Source organism: Cotesia typhae, unplaced genomic scaffold (assembly GCF_013202065.1).
Source record: "Cotesia typhae breed Kobodo isofemale line unplaced genomic scaffold, CoteBio_Ctyphae contig_22, whole genome shotgun sequence".
In the NCBI taxonomy this organism is placed as follows: Eukaryota; Metazoa; Arthropoda; class Insecta; order Hymenoptera; family Braconidae; genus Cotesia; species Cotesia typhae.
Genome location: NW_027423728.1, coordinates 1,619,473 through 1,641,178, shown reverse-complemented (window position 1 = coordinate 1,641,178; position 21,706 = coordinate 1,619,473). Strand labels below are relative to the sequence as shown.

The 21,706-nt window shown below is 28.7% G+C and overlaps 4 protein-coding genes across 10 annotated transcripts; 2 read left to right on the top strand and 2 right to left on the bottom strand.

The window, feature by feature from the left end:
• Positions 1-2,030: 2,030 nt before the first annotated feature.
• Rpn10 (regulatory particle non-ATPase 10) lies at positions 2,031-5,378 on the bottom strand. Its single transcript, XM_074259886.1, has 6 exons — positions 5,220-5,378; positions 4,282-4,422; positions 4,075-4,186; positions 3,492-3,866; positions 3,137-3,413; positions 2,031-2,328 (listed from the first exon to the last, which is right to left on the bottom strand). Exons 1-6 carry the CDS (start codon positions 5,243-5,245, stop codon positions 2,129-2,131), a joined length of 1,131 nt encoding a protein of 376 aa, XP_074115987.1. The 5' UTR covers positions 5,246-5,378; the 3' UTR covers positions 2,031-2,128.
• Positions 5,379-5,673: 295 nt separating this feature from the next.
• On the top strand, positions 5,674-14,454 carry LOC141538438 (uncharacterized). 5 transcript variants are annotated; one of them, XM_074259880.1, is made up of 13 exons: positions 5,682-6,152; positions 6,473-6,898; positions 7,053-7,109; positions 7,319-7,449; positions 7,582-7,789; positions 8,347-8,519; positions 8,625-8,722; positions 9,029-9,361; positions 9,431-9,489; positions 9,596-9,748; positions 10,161-10,337; positions 14,168-14,263; positions 14,356-14,454. In XM_074259880.1, exons 1-12 carry the CDS (start codon positions 6,045-6,047, stop codon positions 14,207-14,209), a joined length of 1,965 nt encoding a protein of 654 aa, XP_074115981.1. In that variant the 5' UTR covers positions 5,682-6,044; the 3' UTR covers positions 14,210-14,263; positions 14,356-14,454. The 5 variants fall into 5 exon arrangements, with proteins under 5 accessions (XP_074115985.1, XP_074115983.1, XP_074115982.1 ...); XM_074259879.1 differs by having other exon boundaries at positions 7,053-7,259; XM_074259881.1 differs by lacking the exon at positions 9,596-9,748 and having other exon boundaries at positions 5,677-6,152; positions 7,053-7,259.
• A 25-nt stretch (positions 14,455-14,479) lies between these two features.
• LOC141524062 (ester hydrolase C11orf54 homolog) lies at positions 14,480-15,973 on the top strand (the record flags this gene model as incomplete). The annotated part of the gene is made up of 3 exons (XM_074237707.1): positions 14,480-14,695; positions 15,076-15,334; positions 15,407-15,973. Coding segments are annotated over 3 exons (816 nt in total), but the record flags the coding sequence as incomplete, so codon positions are not given.
• Positions 15,974-16,363: 390 nt separating this feature from the next.
• Positions 16,364-21,495, bottom strand: LOC141538437 (N-acetylneuraminate (7)9-O-acetyltransferase). 3 transcript variants are annotated; one of them, XM_074259877.1, is made up of 10 exons: positions 21,029-21,495; positions 20,859-20,955; positions 20,517-20,775; positions 19,338-19,598; positions 18,810-19,267; positions 18,410-18,716; positions 17,675-17,914; positions 17,284-17,574; positions 16,996-17,214; positions 16,364-16,926 (listed from the first exon to the last, which is right to left on the bottom strand). In XM_074259877.1, the coding sequence occupies exons 1-10, from the start codon at positions 21,141-21,143 to the stop codon at positions 16,801-16,803; spliced, it is 2,373 nt and encodes a 790-aa protein (XP_074115978.1). In that variant the 5' UTR covers positions 21,144-21,495; the 3' UTR covers positions 16,364-16,800. The 3 variants fall into 3 exon arrangements, with proteins under 3 accessions (XP_074115978.1, XP_074115977.1, XP_074115979.1); XM_074259876.1 differs by having other exon boundaries at positions 18,395-18,716; positions 21,029-21,492; XM_074259878.1 differs by lacking the exon at positions 19,338-19,598 and having other exon boundaries at positions 18,395-18,716; positions 21,029-21,490.
• Between the last annotated feature and the right edge of the window lie 211 nt (positions 21,496-21,706).

Here is a 21,706-nt window from a genome sequence, read left to right as displayed (position 1 = left end):
AATAAAAAAAAATTGTCTAAAAATTAATATTTCAATATTCTAATCACTATACTAACATTATTTATTACTATATTTGTGATCCATTTAAATAATTATGAAGATTATACTTTTTTTGGCAGTATAAAAATTCTTTCTTCATTGTGATAAAGCTTGATGATTAACAACTTGTATTTAAGATGAATAAAATTGCAGTTAAATTTTTGAAGAAATAACGTTGTTTAGGATTATTAGTAAATAAAAATCTTGAAGAATTTTATTTTTCATTATAAATAAGCCTACTCTTTTTCTGTAGACAGTTACATTTGATATTTAAATGATTGAAGGTAAAATGTTTTCTGAATTTTAACTATTAAAAAAAAAAAAAAAAAAAAAAAAAAGTATGGTTATAGAGAAAATGGATCTATTTGAACTTAACTTTTTTATCTGAAGTTTTAGGTCATTTTAACTCGGATAGTAAGTTAAACACTAAATTTAAGTGTAATTTTGTCTTAACTTGAGCCTAAGCAATATCTACTGCAAGTACTTGCTGTCCTTATTACAATTTGAAAAAATTTTTCAAGTCAAATAATAAGAGCTTCTGTGAAGAGCAGTTTTATTTATTTATTTTTTGTTTTTCTCAAAAACTAATTACTTTTAATTGGCAAATTTACTTGAATTAAAAAAAAAAGTTTTTGAAAAGATACTTAGTACTGCCCAGTTTAAAAATCATTTAGTTAATAATATGTATAGCAATAGCCTGCTACAGAGGCTCCAAATGAAAGTTTCAGTTATGATTGAACCGTAAAAAATGAATTATATATGACCATTTATGGTACATGTTAAAGAATACTGGAAGAATATAAGTGATCACATATGAAGATGTCAATTTTTCTAATAGTAATGTTGATGATATATGATTATACGAGCAGTCCGCCCCGGCTTCGCACAGGTATTTAACAAAAATTTCCAAATTATTCATAATATAAGATAGCCTATGTCACCCGGGGATAGTGTAGCTTCCCAACAGTGAAAGAATTTTTCAAATCGGTTTTGTAGTTTCGGAGCCTATTCAATGCAAACAAACAAACAATCAAATCTTTTCTAATATGACCATTTAAGTATGGTTAATCAAATTATATTTAGCTCTGCATGTATTAATAGGTATGATCAGATTTTAGATATCGTAACTTTTTTTTTTTTTTTTAATTCAACCAAATTGTTCAGTATTAGTTGTTATAAGCCTTGCCGCAGTTAATTTTAATGATTAATTTGTAGGAAAATTAGATTTCTGGATTGGAAGAGGTTAAAAAAAAACGTTAAAATTCGAATTTTCGAGCACTTCAAGCTTAAAAACCGTAAAGAGTTCTTAAGATGTTTAGAAGGATCAGCTGTATTTCGAACTATATTTTTTTATTTGAAAAATTTAACTTTTTATTTAATGGAATTCGGTTTAATTTAGTAGTAGAATCGTTTCAAATTATTAGTTTTTAATTGATTAACTAAAAGTCATATCTTCGTAGAGCTAACTATCGCATGTATATCGCTTTGAAACATTTACGTACTGTTTTTTTTATTGTTCTAGTAATTTTTATGAAAATAAAGAATGTAAGAAGGTAAGCAGTGATCTTTCTAATTTACGATTTTATAACACAATTACTGTAGATTCAAAGTTGAAAGTTTATACAAAAAGATGTTTTTGTACTTTGTCTAGACTTAACTCGCAATGCGGCTAATGGATTTTCGAAGCAAAGCACTGATAATGGATATTTAATGCAGAGTTTAACTATATTATAGGAATACAGAATTTTTTCCAAAAATACAGCTTATTAATTTTAATTTAATTTATAAAAATAATAATCAACGAAGAATTAAAAAAAAAAAAAAACTATAAACAATCTAAGATTTTATTATATTTTTTTTGGGTTTTTGAAAATTTGATAACACAATTATGCATATGCATTAAAAATTTTTTCTCTTTAATACATAACAATTATAAAAACAGAGGAACTTATGCGTCCAAAAAGTTGAGAATGCAAATGAAAAAGAATATATTTGTGAAAGCGTCAATCTAATTATTGTATGTATTCAATATCATATAAAGTACATTCAATTCAAGTAAATTTAGATCATTCAAGTGCTTTATGTTAAATTATTTTTTTTCATTATTTTTGTCTTTTTCTTTATCTTTATTTTGCTGTATGGAACTAACGGCTTGACGTACAGCTTCCGATTGTGGATCAACACCAGGAAGACTTTCTAAAACTGTCTGCAAAAATGTAGGATCGGACATAACAGCAGCATAGTCATCTTCAACTTCCATGGCTTCTTCTTTTTCAGGCTCAAAGTCTTCTACAAAAATGAAAACAATATTTTTCATCTTATGTTATAATTACGATTAAATTAAAATTTAATAAATTTTTAGATGAGTAAATTTATTTGAGATACAAATACGCAAAGAGTATAGTCTATGATTCGCGAATAGTTGATATCTCAAAGTATAACTTATTAGAGAAAAAGCTTAAAAAAATGACTAAAACTGTAAAATCTTACCAGTTGAAAAAGTAAAACACAATAATTTTATCCAACTGATTAATTTAGCATAATTATTCAGCTAACTGGCTAAAAACACAGTTGAAAAATTGGAGGATATGAAAAAAACTCAATTTTTTACAGAATTTTCAAATCGCTGCAACGGAAAAAAATTACTGTAGAGAATACAAAAACGGAAACTTCAAATTTCAAGTTTTCAATTCTTGAGTCAAGGAGTTTTCCAGGAATAGTTTCATAGTTACTATAAATAAACCCTAAAAGGATAGTATACAAAATTTTTTCTTGTCTTTCAAAGGTTTACGGAATTTTATGAACTTTTTTAGTAATTTAACCGTAAACTTTTCTTATATATTCTAATTTTCTTTAATTTTGTAGAGTTTTAAACCTTACATAATAGTTTTTTATTAAGTTATCGTCGTTTAAAAAATGTTTCCCTATTTAATAGTAAAAATATTATTTATTTCGACTTCCACATGAGAAGATAAATTTTATAAGCAAATTTAATACAGAAAAAAAATCAAAAATTTTATTAAAAAAATAAACTAAAAATTGAAAAACGTAAAAAAGTACGACAGAAAACTTTAAAACATTAAAATTGTGTACTTACGTTGATCTTGCATAGACATTTGCATTGCGAAAGCAATCTGTTCTTCTTCGGACATTCGAGCGAAATCTGGAACTTTGCTAGAAGTGGGATTAGTTTCTGGCACGCTTGATACTTCCTCAGTACCCTCGAGTGACATAGCTAAAGCTCGTTTAAGCATAGCTTCTTCATTTGGAGTTTCTGTAACTATTTCCGGTTTAACTTCAGTTTCTGCAACTTGAGCATGACGAGCTTCATCTTCTTGGCGTTGCCGTTGTTCTTCCATAGAAACTCGCAATGCCTATATATATATAATTCAATATTAATAATTATTTACTGTTAAATATATTAATTAAATTACACAAAAATAAAATCATACCAATGCTAGTTCCGGATCTTCATTAGGATCTACGCCAAATTCAAAAGCATTTCCACTTATTCCCGGGCCACCCATACCATCTTCCCCTTGAATTATTGGAGAAGATATTAAAGCATCTGATAGATGTGGACCAGGAGGCACGGTGACAAGATGACTTCCAGTGCCATCTTTACCATTTAAAGCATTTATAAATGATGTCAACACATCATTATTAACAGCTTCTTCACCGAAACTGACAATATCAACGTTGACTTTTTCTTTCTTTAAGCGCTTTGCTAATTTGACTAGCTCTTTTTCGTCGAATAGAATCGGGCTACCGACAAAGGCTACAATTCTCATCTTATGATTTTTACCTTGGCGGTGCTTAAGCGCCAACTGTAAAAGAAAACCAAAGATCCATTCAATTTCTTATTTATAACAAATATATTACTGATAATAAAGAATAGAAATCAATATTAGGTTGTTATGTTTAATTTTTCAAGTAAATAATTTAGGTTCAAATAAATTATTTCATTAAAATCAACTTCAAGATAATTGGTAATTAATTTAATTTTTGATTTTAATATATTTTCATAGTACTTACATGAGCAATCCTGATCCCAGTAATTATGTTGAGATTGCCATTAGGTTGAACCTGATGTAGTTTTGACAAAATTCGTCCTACGTCACTTGTTAAAGTAGCAAGTACTTCTACACTATAAGAATAATTATACACCAATTAAAAAAAAAAAAAAAAAAAAAAAACGTTCAGTCTTTTTTTATAAATTCAAGTAGTTTGACAAATACATACTTAGCAAGCGTAATCAACCCAACATTATTTTCTGGATTTGAGCGAGTTTTTGAATGACATACTAAATTTACAGCGTCTTGTTGAGCTTGAAGTCTTGTTGGCAAAAAATCTCCATTTCTCATATAGTCGCTGTTGTCGACACTGGTGAATTGAATTCAATATTTATTATTCATTTATATAAGTTTGAATATAATGAGTTTATATTCTTTGTTATAAAATACAAAGTTGAAAATTTTTTTGTCAATCAAAAAAGTTAGATGTTAATAAGTTTAGCAACATTTGACTAACAATTGAAGTTACAACCTGGGAAATTCATGTCACGATGAAATTCGGTAAACAAATAGTAATTCTTGAGGATGTGAACTTCTGAATAAAAAATAAACCAAAACTTTTAAATTTGATTTCAACTGATTGATTTGTATCAAAGACATCATACAAAATGAATCAAAAAAAAATTTTTCACTATTTTTGAAAATTTGCTATTTCAATAGTGAAAATTTAAAAATACTCCAAACGACTATGTTAAAAAAATGCCGTCATAACTTTTATTACTGAATGTATGCCTGATATGTGTCGTCACTTAAGAATGATCCCGAAGTTAACAGACGTATAACTATTTTTGTGTTTGATCTTTAACGAAGAACAATTGATAGGGAAAAAAAGAAAAAATACCCATACATATAGAGGATTTATTAAGCTTTATGAGCTATTATTATAGATATTTTAAAAAATTTAATGTCTGAGAAAAAAAAAACATTATTAGATATTGTCATCACTTCATAGCAATTTATCTAAATTAGCGTATTCAATAACCAATGTCCTCAAATAATTCTAATATTTTATTAATAAATATTAATTTATCACGCCATAGTAACCAATTAATTGTAAAGAAAAACTTTTTAAAAAATTATCAAATAGATGAACAATAAAAAACTTACCATATCATCGTACTCTCGAGAACCATTTTTAGTTCTTGATTATTATTGATATCATATAAAACTTCAACACTTTTCAACACGAAAATGAGAACATGACTCGACTAACTTTTGACAAAGGAAGAAGGGGTGTATTTACTCCTGCGTAACATCACTAGCGCCATGAGACAATTTCAAGAACTAAACAGCCATTTGTAAATGGCTGTTTCTAAACTCAAAATTTTGTGACATGAAGGTCCAGTTTTGCAATCCAGGATACAAGTATTATTGTTATTGCTAGTATATCTATATATATGAAATATATAGATATATTTTATCATTGGATAAAATTTTATCCTGGATTCAAAAACTGGCCCTTAGAAATTTGGTCAAGGAGAAAAAATTACAAATTAAAAAAGGAAAAATGTAAAAAAAAATGTTCAACTCAGAACATAAATCATTTACAAAAAGAAAAAAATTGGAAAAAAAATCAAATTTGAGGAACTGATTCCCTGAATGAAGTCAATTAGTAAAGTGAGTTGTGATGCTTTTATTCGCATTCAGGTGTCACTATCTATAGTTAACGCGCGAATTTTAAATATTTAAAATTTAGTATTGAAATCACGGAGGCTAGATAGAAGGAGGACGGTCGCTACTGGGTTTTCCGCAAAAGTGGATCCGATAAACTGAGGATACATCATTTTCGTAAATATGACGCTAGGGCGGCGCTGCGTTTGCTAATGTCCGGCAAATGGCGTCTATTTGTTATTGTTGATTGGTATCGCAATAAATAAGTTTTGAAAGTTTTATATTTAAAAAATAATTAAATGTTGTAATTATCATCAGAAAATGGTAAATCGTTGTGTAGTGAATGGCTGCACTAGTGGTAGTGTGAGTAATCGTAATAAACATAGCAAATTGGGTACGAAAAATCCATCATTATTTACTGTGCCGCAGGTAACCTAAATTTTGTGATATACTATCAATTAATTATCAACTAAAATATTTTAACTAAGTAAAAAATAATATAAATATAAGCAGATAATTATATTTTTTTATTAATTAGGTTAAGAAATTCTTAACTTGTTTTTTATTCATTTCGAAAAATATATCTGTTCAAATTACCACAAGTTGAAAAAATGGATTTTTATGTTCATCAACAAATTAGGTTTTATTTTAAAATGAAGAGTTGAATGATTATTTTTTACTTCTATCTACAAAGTTCATTTGCTTAAAATTAATTTCAATAGTAATGATCATTTTTTGTTTTTATAAAGCACTCTGATCTGTTGGAATCTTGGGAGTCTGAACTGAATCAGAAATTGGTTCCTAAAAAAAATTATGTTTGTGAATTACACTTCAATAAAGAGGACATCATGAAAAGTGATAAGATAAAAACTGCCAATGGTACCATTGAGGAGTTAGTGAGGAAAAGATATGCACTCAAACAAGGTGCTATTCCAACTTTGAAACCTAAAAAATTGAGTGAAAGTAGAAATACTAAAGATATTAGTAATCTCAATATTCCGAGTACTGAACCGTTTGCGAGTGAACCTCATAATATCGTTCATATAAATGAAAATTGTTCGCAACAAGATGGTGAATTGCAAATCGATGAAGATTTTAACAGCAACTATGATCGTTTTGAAGACTTTAATTCAAGAATTAGCCCTGAAGAAATTAATCATGAGAACGAAGAACTGGTAAGGGAAATAAAAATTTTGAATGTTCTATTCTACTGGTTACTGATGCACTCTGAGTTCTACTAGTTGGATATATCAATTTTTTATTTCATAACTACTATAAATTTATCAAAACAAATTTAGTAATTTAAAAATGATATTACTTTAATTATAGGTATATGAGTTACCTATTTCGGAAGTAAATATTGAAGAGTTTTCACTTCTAACAATTGTAAGTGCATTAAAATTTAACGTTTTACCTGAAAATTGGAGTTGGACAACCGATTTGTTAGACTCTAAGAAACTTGTCTTATGTTATATAGATAAAGTTTCTATGAAATTGAAGTTTCGCGTTAAAATTAATCAAAACTTTGAAGTCTGGGTAAGAAATTTCCGTATATGTATTTTTTCTAATAATCTGTTTATATAATGTTTTCTCAGCTAACCAACATTAAAACTGATAAGTTGATTAACTTGAACAAAAGTTTTTCAAATTTATCCGATTTCTGGAATTTTTTAAGAGAATTGGAGAAATACACATTATGTGACGGAACTGGATTCGATACAGAAAAGTAAGAGTTATGAATTTAGTTATTTTATTGTTAGGAAATTTATTTTAAATTTAGGTTTTTATTTGTGAAATTAGTTATTTTATTGTTAAGGAATTCATTTTAAATTTCGGTTTTTTTTTTATGAAATTATAGATGTTCTTTGGATTGCACTGGTTTGCCATTGTCTCATGAAGAGTACAAAAAGCAAATGAATGGTTTTCGTTGTGTAGCTTGTCGAAAAGTAAGACATAAATTACAAAATCAATCTTATAAAACCAAGCCTGATCACAAAGAGCGTTATGATAATTTGAAGTACCAGGAGAGTCTTAAAAATAAACAAATTGAACGTCTCCAACGCAGGGTAAGTAATAATTTTTTGTTCAATTGTTGTATCAGGAACCCATAAACCGAGGTCATCAACATACTTACTAATTATCTCTAGGTGCTGTAGTACGGTTATTTATTGTTATACCTTATAGTCATTTAATTTTTTTAGAAATAAGGTAAGAGCCCCAATATATGATCACGTACCAGTAGTATTTGATCACTCCATGTATTTGTATATCTATATTCACAAATATAGGTATACAAATACATGGAGTGATCATATACTAGTAAATGATCATCTTATCTATTGGGGCTTTTACCTTAGGTGATTTTAAAATCTTAAAACATTAAACGTAAAATTTAATTTGCAAGGTATTCATGATTATATAAAAATAATTTGTGAAAGTAAAATATTAACATCGTCTCAATAAAATTTTTGCAAACTTACAAATCTATCTATTGTGTATGATGAAATTTGAGAGGATCTAAGATAGAAAATAAAAATTCGGAAAATGTTTATTATTCCGCGGTCAACTCTCGGTATATTAATACGTAACTCAGTTAATCTCAAAAGTTTCTTAATTTTTACAGAATAAGTTACTTAAAGAAATAATTGATACACAAAAAGCCAATTGTTTAGCAATCAAAGATGAAGCTTTAAGAGCTGAAATTTCAATTTTACCTCCTATACAACAACTTGCAATCCGTGCTTGTTTCAATGCAGCAAAAGTATCTAATCCGAAGCAAAGAAGATATACGGTACAGTGGGTGTATGAATGTCTTTTACTTCGCATTAAAAGTGCATCTGTGTATGATAGATTAAGAGAACGAGAAATTTTAACACTTCCGTGTAAAAACACTCTTAACAGATATATACAGAAATTGGACAGTGCTTTTGGCTTTCCTAAAGCTGTGTTTGACACTCTGCGTATAAAAAGTGGAAGTATGGAAGTACACGCGAAACGGGGTATTGACTTACAATTAAAGTTGTACTTCTACTGCGAATCTTCGATATAACATTTTCAGTAGTGTATCAAACTTACAACTCGCCTAACAAAACCTATAAGCTTTGTAGAACTTTTCCTAATATTTTGGCTTAGATTTAGACTTTGACTATGCTTATATGAACTAAAGCATGTGCTGAAAACAATACATTTCTTCTAACATTTTAGAATAACTTTCTGTCAAGCTTTATTAACAGTAGTTATTATTATTATAACCGGTCAACTTTTGAATCAAAATAGACTAAATATTATAAATTGATTTTTAATAGGTACACTTTTAATCGACGAAGTATCTTTAAGCGAAGCCATCAAATTAAATCGAAAAACCATGCAACTAGATGGTTTTGTCAATTTAGGAGCACATACACCACAAAATCTTCAGGACACGCGGGCTGATCATGCCCTAGTGTTCATGTTCCAGCCTTTCCAAGGTGATTGGGTGCAAGTTGTTGGCAGTTTCCTCAGTAGAAATTCCGTCACTAGCGCTATTCTACACAAATTACTTATAGAATGTATAATACTATTAGAAAATGCTGGGTTTTTTGTGGATGTTATTACCTCAGATGGTGCACAGTGGAATCGAGGAGCGTGGACACTTTTTGGTATTAAAGATGGTCAATGTAACTGCGAACATCCATGCAATTCTGATTGAAGACTATACTTTGTTTCAGATTTTCCACATTTAATTAAATGTTTTAGGAACAAAATTTTGGAGAAGATGTTTTTTTGGGTACGCTATTATTTTTAGTAGATGATCAATTTTAAAAACAATTATGTATTTATCAGTAAAATAATCGGCTTTCTTGATGCTTGATGCTATTGTTCTTTTCATGTAGACACCTGATGGTGTTGTAAAGAAAAGTCACTGGGAAACTCTTTTAATTCATGAAAATTATCTCAAAGCCAATTTGAAAATAGCTTATAAACTAACTCCACAACATTTAAATCCAGAAGGTTATCAAAAAATTAATGTTCCTTTGGCCTATCAGGTAATAATGAAAATATAAACACTTTTTAACTTCCCGCTAAGAAAATCGAATCGTAATGTCCGTGTGTGCGTGTGTGCGCATGTGTGTGTGTGTGTGTGTGTGTGTGTGGCCGTATGTAAAAACTGCGTCAAATACCGCCAACCGTGTGAAAATCGGTTCATTCATTCAAAAGCTATTGGCATTTTAAAATTAAAATATTGTGTTTTATTCCATTGCCATCTGAGTTTTGAGCTTGAAAAGCTTAAAAGCGGACTGTGTAATTTTGAGCGCTTCAGTACAAAATGAGCGGGAAGTTGCAGAAATGGCCTTTAGGGTCAACTGTCGTCCTTATTTTTTTTTATAGTTTCTATACTAATGTTGATAGTTATTCTCTAAAGTTATTAGGATTATAAATGATTTCTTTTGCTTTCAGTTATTTTCCAAAGACATTCAAGTTGCCATGAAAGTATATAAAAATAACACAGAAGAGCTGAGAGACTGTGACTCTACGATTGCTTTCATCGAAAAAGTGAACAATTTAATTCAAGCGATGAGTTCACGTACTCCTGCAGGTGCTTTGCGTTCAGATCCGGAGTGTCCTCGAAGAAGGGTAATATTCAATATATCATTAAAGTTTTAAATAATTTTTTGCAATTTTTTGCGCAATAATATATCGAAAATTGTAATTTTTAAATGGATACTCATTATCAACATTAAAAATTCAATATTTGTGTACTTAAATATTGGAATGAAAACTGAAACAATACATCAAGTTTATGTAAGTAAAAAAAGTTAAATAGTTCAAAAACACTACAAACTAATTGTGATATTTCTCATATTAATGTTCACTTCATAATTGGGCTCGAAGATGTATTTCTTCAATTACAATTATAAAACAATACTCAGTGTGATAGGCGAATCGAACTAACTTGAATTTACTCATTTAAAACTCTTGGAACTTACTTTAACCAAGACCTACGTCTATTATTTATCCTGATTTCCACCAAATTTGAATACTTTTATTACAACTATAACTAAAAGTTATTTAAAAATTTGGGAAGCTAAAGCAAATGAGGAGAAAGAACTCAATAAAAAGAATAAGAAGAAGAAGAAGAAACAAAAAGAGAATAATGAAAGTGACGAAAATGAAAAATTTTTCTTTGCCATTACTCCCAGTACATTAAATGGATTAAAAATTACGTTGCAATCGACTCTTGAGTTGAGTGACTTTCTGCAAAGAGAGTGCAATTTTGACTATTTAATGACGTCACGCCTAAATCAGGACCAATTAGAAGTATGTATTGAAGCAAGGATAAAAATAATTTACTATTTTGTGAATATTTCAACTTTTAATCTTTTTAGAAATTCTTTGGCATAATGCGAAGTGTTTGTCGGTGCAATGATCACCCTGATACCATTCTTTTCGGGCAAGTTTTTCGTCTATTATGTTCCTACTCATTGGTCACTCCACCGAAAGGGTCCAACGTTACTGCTGGTGAGCTTCTTCAATCTTTGATGCAGACAAAGAATCTTTTGCTGCGGCAAATACGTTGAAAAAAGTTGGCTCGCAGATATTGATGCTGTAATTGAAAATGGGATTGTTAACAACGAAGCTTCATTTTCCGGAGATGTTAATGGTAATACTATCCTTCAAAAGGTGTCTGTAGCTAAAACACCTTTCGAGAGTGTGCTTGACGAAGATAGTGATGAAGAAGCTGTGGACAATGATTGTTCTTTGATTAGAAAACCATTTGAAAGTATTTTAGATGAAGACAGTGATGGTGATGTTGATGAAAATGAACATTCACATCAGGATTATTACGACCCGTTTAATGATTTATTGGACATGGAAAATTCTAATGGTAACTCTGTAGATGAGTGCCAAGAAAACACTGGTCGTAGTCAAGATGAAGAAGAAGATCCCGATTTTCGTGATGATCCACACTATCATCATGATTATGATGTCGTTTCAACAAGTGATGGTGTAGTAGCTTACATCGCTGGATATATGGCGCGAAAAGTTCAACGATTATCTCCGTGTTGTGATTGCATCGAAACTTTACGCTCTCATAATCCTTCTCAACGTGACGAAATCATAAAATTAATGAGCAATGGTGAATTAACATTTCCTAGTAATAATCTTTTTAAATTGATAAGAAAACTCGAGAAAATTGTTCTTACTGTTGTCGGTACTAAAACAGTGACTATAAATACCATGCATAAAATTTTAGAGAGAGTAGCTAAAGCTAAATATTTACCTATTTTAGGCTGTGATACTCATAAAAAAAAACTTATGGCTAAGATTTTAAATAATTTTATAGTGATGCGTGGAAATTTTCTAGTTAATCTAATTAATCGGACTCTAAATGAACGAAAAAACATCGCAAAAATTCCAAATTGTCTTAAATAATAATAATCATTATTATATGTAACAACTACAACTTTAATATTTTTACTCGATTTATGTATTAAAAGGATAAGTATTTACTGTTTCTAGTCTTGTTAAATTCCAATTATAAAACTAATAAATTATTTTCCAATATAAATTAAATTATTTTTCTTCATAATATTCTACTTTTACTTAACTATGGTCGGATAATATGAGATGTAATATTGTATTGATAATTTTAGTATTATCATTGACCTATTTTTATTTATTGTTGGTTATTCATTAATAAATCTTTATTTATCATTACCATGAATCTACCAGGCATTAATTAAATTTTTTGTAATGAAAGAAAGAAAAAGGTTAATAATTAAAAATAATAAATTATAAAAAATATACACTGATACTTTTTTGATTATCTGAATGTGCATTTTTTTAAATTTATCATTTTCAATAAATCACTTAGTACCTGCTAGATTCAAAATCATTATTTATTACGATATTTTATTGTAGTATTGATGTGTTTTTGTGTTAATTAAAAATTCTTCTATCAATTAACATGTAAATGCAATCACTGCATTCCGCGAGTGAAAATTCAAAAAACCTGACATTAGCAACACTGATGCGCTCTAGTGAGAGAGTGCGGAAAATGATGTATCCTCCAATTCTCGGGCGCTTGCAACACATGGCGAGCATCCTCCTTCTATCTAGCCTCCGTTACTGCACGGCTCACCTATTTACCGCTAAAAAGTTGACATGGAAGTGTAATATTCGAAGAAAACGATTAGGTGCTCATAATTGCTCACTAATTGCTCAATCAAAATCCGCAATTGCTCACTTAATTAATTAATTATTTAATTAGTTATTAACAATTAAAAATACAAAAGTTATTTGTGTCATCCAGCAATGACTGTATGAGCAATGATATTTATTTTTAATTAATTTTGAATTAACAAAAGGTATCCCATAAAAAAAAAGTCTGAAATCGAAGGAGCAACCTGTGAGCAATTTATTAGAATTAAAAAATTTAAGAAAAGTTAATTGCTTCATTGAAAAAATAGCACAAATAACTTTTGTATTTTTAATTGTTAATAACTAATTAAATAATTAATTAATTAAGTGAGCAATTGCGGATTTTGATTGAGCAATTAGTGAGCAATTATGAGCACCTAATCGTTTTCTTCGAATATTACACTTCCATGTCAACTTTTTAGCGGTCACCTATTTTAACCCAAACTCACCCCCTCCTATTCTCCCTTTAGGCCCGAAGATCGAGACGCGCCAATGCTATGTCGAATAATTATCGATGTCCGGTGACTTATCGATTAAGGGTAATTTTACCCTGTTACAAAATTATTTCAAATTCAACCTTTTTTTAAATTCAAGGCCATTAAATTTAAGGCACCCTGGTGAAAATTTTTCGGAATTTTCTCTCAAAAACTCTAAAGAAGTCTTTAGAAGCCTTTTAGAACTTAAGATAAGTCTTTTTTAGAGTTTTTCAGAGAAAAGTCCGAAAAATTTTTACAAGGGCAGTATGTAAGGTAGTATTCAAATGGAGTCTTTTCATTTAAAAATTCAAATATAATTTTTAAAATGGTTTTTATACTTGAATCTTTTTCGAAAAATTCTAAAGAATACTAGTTATTGGAGAGCGAAATGAAGGGTACGAGAAAGAGAAGGAGAGACTCTACAAACTTTTATAAATTGTTATGTGAAAAATTAACTGATTATGATGTGGCTTACAGCATTTTCCTCAGCTTATCTAAGTATATTAGCACAGCATTAAATGTTTGAGGCAGTTTACTGAAGTAGCTGTAGAATAAAAATACTTTAACAAAGATAAACAACTTCAGAAAAAAAAAATAGTTGATAACGCAATCATAATAAACATACTAGTAGCAGAGTTCTGTCATAGATAAGATAAGAAATATGTTGAGATTTATATTCACTCCTTGGCAGAAATTATTTTTTGTTTAAGAAGTAGTCGAAGCTGTAACCTTAACTTTATTTAAAGTAAATTTAACTTTTCATTTTGAGTGTTTTCAAATTTCTAGTATTTCAACAAATTACCATGGCCGAAAATTCAGGAGATCTAATGAAAATCAATCAAGTAGCTCTTTTTACTCCAACGTTAAACGAAATCAAAAATGGTATTTATAAAAAAAAAAAAAAAACAATTATGTATTAACCATTTATCAAATGCTTATTATGTGTAAATAATCATCTTATCATTTGTGTTCAGTTATTACTCCAACAGTTGCTAAAAATTTTGAAGAAATTGCTGTGGATGTAGTCGATTGCCCAGATTTGACGGAAGTACCATTTCAATTAGCATCTAAAGGTGTATTTATAGAGAAAAAAAGTAAATAATCAAGTTATATAATCAATTGCATTGTTTTTCAGGGCTTGGAGGTCATCCAAAACTCTTTGATATTGGAGGACCACCTTTCCTACTTCCATCAGTTCAAAGGAATAAAATTTATGATGTTCAAACAATTTTGAAGCAAATCAATTATAATAATAAGGCTTTTGTTATTGGAGCAGGTGCTGGTCCTTGGCCACAATTATCTCGAAATTGTGAAGTAAATGAATTAGAATTTTTATTTTTTAGAATTAATCATTAAAACATATTAAATTCGAATATACTTTTCGTCAAACATAATAGATGGTATTTGAGATGGTTTTACATTGTACTTTAGCGGAAACCATTATTTGTTATAAATTATTTTTTCTCTGCTTTCAATTCTATTAGCCCTTCATCTCTTATTTTTTTGTTAAAGGTCTAAACTCTTATTTCAGCTCTTTCCTCAGACAAATTTTATAACATTTTCTTAATACTGTATTTTTTCATGACACTAAAAAAAATGTGTTTCCAAAAAGTATATTTTTTTCTCTTAGTGTGTTGTGTAGTAAATGATCAACTTACAAATAAAATAATGACGTCAAATCGATTTGCTTGTAGATGATGATGAATGTCGTAATTGATTCGGATGAGATAAAAAATCAAACTAAACTAGCATGGGTCGGCGAGGACAACCAGTGTGTGCTTCAGAATTGTAAAGAATCTGACACTAGATTAGCATTACTAGCCAATTTATTTGTTTCTGAAGGAAAACCAGGAAAAGTCATAAAAGTTTATGCTAAAACTCGTACTGGAAATCTTGATTTTATTACAACAATTCAAAATGCATTGTCTGCAAGATATAAAAGTCAATTAGTCGGCAAGTATCGCTTATGTTAACGTTTGAATTGATTTTATTATTTTTTTTAATTAATCTACTTCAATAATTAAGGTATGGGTGGAACATTCCTTATTAAACAAGGAAAAGTTAAGCAACACGTTATGCCAGATTTTTCGCCAGTACCATTAAACAGTGAAAAATCTCTGAACGATTGGCTACATTTTTATAATATGTCAGCACCATTAGTTGCTGTCGGAACATTAGTATCAACAGAAAGTAATTTGGATCTTCGTGTTCAACATTTCCATAGTTTCAGTGATCATGGTGAGGGTGGTCATTATCATATCGATGTAACTCCCGATACGGTTGAATATTTAGGATACTTTAACGTAGCAGATTGCTTGTACCGAATCGATCAGCCACCTAAAAGTGTTTCATTTGGTAAAGATTAGTTGCACAATATATTTTTAGTTTATTTTGAAAATGTTTTTATATAGTTATTTGATACCATGTTTACCTACACAAAATTTTAAGAAGTGATTGGAGTAACTACAAATCCCTTATTTTATTACTGCAATATTGTATTTATGAATAAATTATACTCCAAATTTCATACATATAACTGAATGTATGTCATGATGAATATTATGAAAATATATTTTTATTACAAGTTTATAATGACATTACAAATCATTTTTACTGCATTTATAAAGAAAGCTAACTATTATGTTCGATTTCACGAAACAAAATTTTACGACAACATGTTCTAAATAGTCGAGCATATCCAAAAGTTTGAATTTGGAAGTATTTGATGTATAAGTTTATGTACCACTTGTGGTACTCACAGTGTAAAACACTAGTATTTTATTATTGCAAAATTTTTTTCATCTATGTTTCATAACTATAATTATTATTTATCGTTATACTCTTATTTACCAAAACCTTAATGTTTTGCACACCAATAAACAGATAATTTGAAAAAAATGAAAGACCAAAATAATAATAATAAAAAAAAAAAAAAAAATTGTCTCGTCATTTATAGGGTCTAAAACTTGAAAAACACAATAATATTAAAAAAATATATTATTTTTTATACAGTTAAACATTCTACCAAGTGGTAGTGCAGTAGTTATAATTTAACGTTATTTGTCTTTAGGTAAGATCTCTTTACGTTTGCAAATGTGATTCCGATATATACGCATGAATAAATTGATTCAAAATGAAGAAAATATTATAAATCTAAAAATAGTGATTAATCAGGCGCTATTGATGATAAGTTTATTTTCATCTTATACATTTCGGAGTTCTCATTTAGAATTAAAAGATTTTTTGATGATACAAAATTGAATGTAAATTTCAAATCAACAGCGCTCTGATCTAGAGTGTGATCAAACTAATTTTACTATTTATAGCTTCATTGTGGTAAAAATTTGAATATTTCTTAGAAAAATCTCTTCTAATATTATTAAGTTGGTCGTTAATGTATTATTACAAATTTAACTGCATTAAAACATTCCATCATGGATACCAATGGGAATTAAAACGGCAATAAATATCAACAAATTACGAGCCACTAATTTCCAATCATTTGGCACTGCATATGGTGCAAGAATAAGCGTTAACTCATGAATCTGTGAACGAAAATAAAAAATTTAATAACATTTTAAACATTACAATTGATATTTTAAATAATTGGGTACCTCATGACTAGCACATATGAAGATGAAAGACGTAATAAGTAAATTAAGAACTGGAAATCTTGGAAGAAGCACAAGAACTCCATGCGTATCAGCCGCTAACCAAACATGCCCTTGTCCAACGAGAGTTTCCAAACTTATTTTTCCAATCCCTGCTAAAAGTACTGAATATTTTCCTTTGAGTGCAAACGAAGAATTTCTTAATACAATATATCCAATGATCTATAAACAAAAAATTTTTTTATATATTTAATTAAATGAATATTAAACATTAAATAATTTTTCTCCTACCGGTATGAATACAATGTAGGAATGAATTTCTTCGCATTCTGATACTGATACACATAACAATGTAAATATTGTATAGGCTGCAAGTGAAACAAGTGCTATTAAAGGAATAAAAACATTTCCAGGAATATGATCAATTCTTTGGAGAGCTAAGAGTCCTGCTCCAAATGCAACCCCAAAAGCAACGCTGTATCTATCAACTCTCCAACGAGACCACCATTCTCGAATATCATCATCAGTTGTTACAAAAAGAGCTTTCCAAGGCCTAGTGACGAATACTTTTTCGAAGAAAACCTAGTGAACAAAATATTTAATTCGTATAAGTCATCATTATGCTTAACACTATTACTGCTTACAAAAATAATAAATCTAATTAGTTAATATCAATTCTTACCTCAGACATATAGAGAATAGTAATAACGAAAATGAGTCCTAAAAGTTTTAATGCTAAATAAAGCAATGCACGTGAACCATATTCTGCCAAACTTCCGGAGTGCACTCTGGGTGGTAACCAAGCTAAGATATAGACAATTAGGAACCAAAAAGATACCAATGGTACAAAATGATAAAATTGGTAAGGTTGATTCATCAAAAGACAGAGCAAAACGGTAAGCAAATTTAACCGAAAGAGAACCTAAAAAATATATTTAGTTTGTTAAAAAATGGTGAAGAATGCATTTAGGATGAATTAATAAATTATTACTTTTGATTTTTCAAGTAATGTCAATTTTTCATAAAAGTTATGAAAAAATTTTTCATTATTTGTATATTATCGTGGTATTATCACTATATCATAGTAATTGGAAGTTTGAAATTACTGTTATCGCAGTTTGTTTAAAAAAATTTATTATTTAAAACAAATAATATAGTATCGCCATGTTAGTATTTTTAAGTTTTGAAATAGCTATAACTTGTATTATTTATTTCAATCTAATGAATTTTTGCAACTTATACCAGTGTATAAGCAACTATCAATTTAATCAATACAAAACATAACATTTTTCTGCAAATATACAAAAGATACTTTTGCGTCAAAAAGAAAATAAATTTCCTAGTAGTATTCCTAGTAGTATTAATTTACTTGTAAGCTAATGTAAAAATAATAGATACTAACTCTTGCAAAACGTACAAGTGAAACATCTCCTGTTTGCCAAAAATAACAAAAATGTCCATATCCAGAAAGAAATAAGTATGCAGAATTAATTAATCTCAGGTGCATATATATAGGTAAAACATTTTTAGCACCTGTTACATGATATATCAGAACAACTGATTGCATTAAACCACGCCATTCATCTGTTTGCTCTCGATTAAGAGCTCTAGGACCTCTTTCACAGTCCTCTGTGAAAAAAAGTCCTAGAGCTAAAATATATCCTAGTGGCAACCAAAAGCTAAATTCACTGTAATACTTATTTTCTTTCATAAAAAAGTTTGTTCTGAAACCAAAGCGTTGATAGATATAATTAAAAAAAAAAAACTTTTGGTTCGGTGAATAATGAATTATAAATATAAAATATAAATAATCATACCTATCACATAAGTAGAAATATCCTAAAATACATGCAAGTATTGCTAAGGATGTAATCAATGTATAAAAATCTTGGCGTGGTGCTTCATTTTGTGTAATTTCAGATGCATTCAAATCTTCTATTATATCAGAAACTTCTTCAGTTGCAATGCGGCCATAAAAAGTTTCAGATTTATTATGACATACTTTTTTATAAAGCCATAAACTAGCACCAGCTACAGTCCAAAATATAAGCATTAAAATGGTAACTAGTTGTAACGTAGTCGTAACTTCAAGATTACTGCAGCAAGTTCCATCATCAAAGTTCATATAATCGTTACAATAAGTATTTAACAAAATTTGTACTTTGTGCCGAAGAGAAAGTGGACTCGATAAATATCCATCAGGACTTTGTTCCAATACTCCTTGTCCTATGAGTTTACTACTTTCCCACAAATGAGTTTGACTGTGTATCAATACCTAAAATGTATTATTGTAACAATTCTACTAAAAATTATTATTTTTTAGAAAAGAAAAAATTGAAAAATACTTCAACAGCTGCTTTATTACAGATATTAATAAGATTGTTATCAATACTAGCAAAGTGCGCGGGTAGATTTTCTTTCACGATGGGATCTTGTAGCATCCAAAGAAATTGGGTACCTTTCTTTGCCAATACATCGGCCGGTTGAACAAGCTTAATAAGTCCGGAGCTATAACTTTTATATAAATTTTTACTATCACTTAGATTGCTGTTAAGAATATCAAAAGCTCCACAACCGGCAATTACCATAGTTGGAGCATCTTCTTTCTGAAAGCGTAAGTAACGTTTCATTTGTTGTACATCCAAGATAAAATTTTAATTTTTATAAAATCGTAGATCACTTTATTTGTAAAATAACACAAATTATCCCCGTAGAAAAATTTCTAAAAAAAGTATCTTTACTCAACAACATTAGAGTTTTTAGCCAAATCAAATATTAGAATTCAGACGAAATTTTGATGTTTCAAAAACTACTTTATATTCATAAATTTTGAAAAATATGTAGTTCTTAACATCCCATCGATAATATTTTCTGATAGAATTGATCGGTTAAATAGTTTAAGAAAATTTTTGTTCCATATAACACTACACACATCTGCGAAAACATAATTCCAAATCTTTTGAAATTTTCAATTTTTTTATTATTAAAATAGGAGTTGTTCGTCATATTTAAATTACTAATATTTATATAATTAATAAATACATTTACATTAATTGATTACTAGATATGCGCAACTCTAGGGACGAGCTTCAACAGAGCAAAAAAAACTATAAATTAGTGTTAAAAAAAAAAAAAAAAAAAAACCGAATGTTATTTATGATAAACGTACTTTGAAAACTTAGAAATGGTAGTATTATATATTTTTTTTTGGTTTTATAAGTTTTTTAAAACTTAAGTGTTTATCTGATCAGATGGAGACAAAATTAATTTAAACTATTTAAATCTCGACAAATTTATTTTTTGTTCAAAGGTAGAAACTTAATGCCAGTTTTTCAAGTCAGGTTTAAAAAAACAATTGATTTGAAAAATTAGCCCTAACAATGAGATATTGTCGTGAATTACGATTAACAATTAAGTTAATCCTAATTTAAGCGTGACAATATCTAGTTTGCGGAAAATGAATAATTTTTGTTCTAAGTAATAAGTTTATGATTTTTTATCTTATTGTTTATAATATTAATTACCATCCAAGTTCGAAAATCATTGATCATTGATATATTCAACTGAGGTCGCCATAAAAATTGAACTTGTAATTTTAATTTAGCATCATTAAAATTCGAATTTGATTGCTGAAGAACATCTGTAGAATCGAAACCTTTTCCATCAACTATAAATTGTGAAATAAACGATTTATACAACTGGTGAATTCGAGCATCTCCGACAAATACAAAATGATTTTTGTGACGCATGAAAGCTAAATATCGCAAACATCTTCTGCTGTCCCTAAAATATAAATATATCATTCACACAACGTGAATCCGTGTTTATTTTAAATGCTTAAAATTTTGATAAATAAAATAATTCACGTTTGCGTGTAATGATGAATCATGCATCCGTAAGGTTGCCATTCTTTATCGCCTTTATATCGACCTTCTTTTAACAGCCACTTACAAGAGTCACTACCTAGAGAAAAACAAAATTTTCAACACATGATGTAGCACATGTAATAAATTAAATTAATTGGAAACTTATTTACCGTATATTAAATGTATCATTCCATGGTAAAGAATAAAGCAAATAACCAAAATAGCCGCAATTTTTTTTGCACTTGCTACGGTTACTAAACTTATAAAATGCTCAGCAGCAGTCATGAATGGTTTATTCCAAGATTACTATCCTATGAATAATTTTATGAATATAATTTTATAATTTTATGAAAAATTACATAAGGCTATTAACATAATTCTGTACGAATTCATTTTAAGAAGAATCAGAAAGAGATAAAACGATTATTGTATATAAATTCATATATCTATGTCTGTATGCATACATAGAATCAATAATAAACATCGGTCATGATCAGGGTTAAAACGTATAGCCATGCGTAACCGATACTTTCTTACGGCAAAATACGTTCTCATTGGTTGATTTTCATACATATATCTCATTGATTGTTGTGTCATCTAGCGACCATAATAAAAAATAATTAATTACTGAATAGGTTATGCGACAAAGGCTGTATCCGAGTCAACTAAGTGATAAGCGCAACTTTTCCGCGAAAAAATTGAAATTTGAGTAGCTGAATAATATATAACTTGTGAACCCAGATATGCATTTGTGTATGTACCTAGCAAAATATATGTAGGCACAAACATGGACGAGAATAAGTATTAGTTTATAAGTTAAAATAAGAATCAGTATATATGTTAGAATA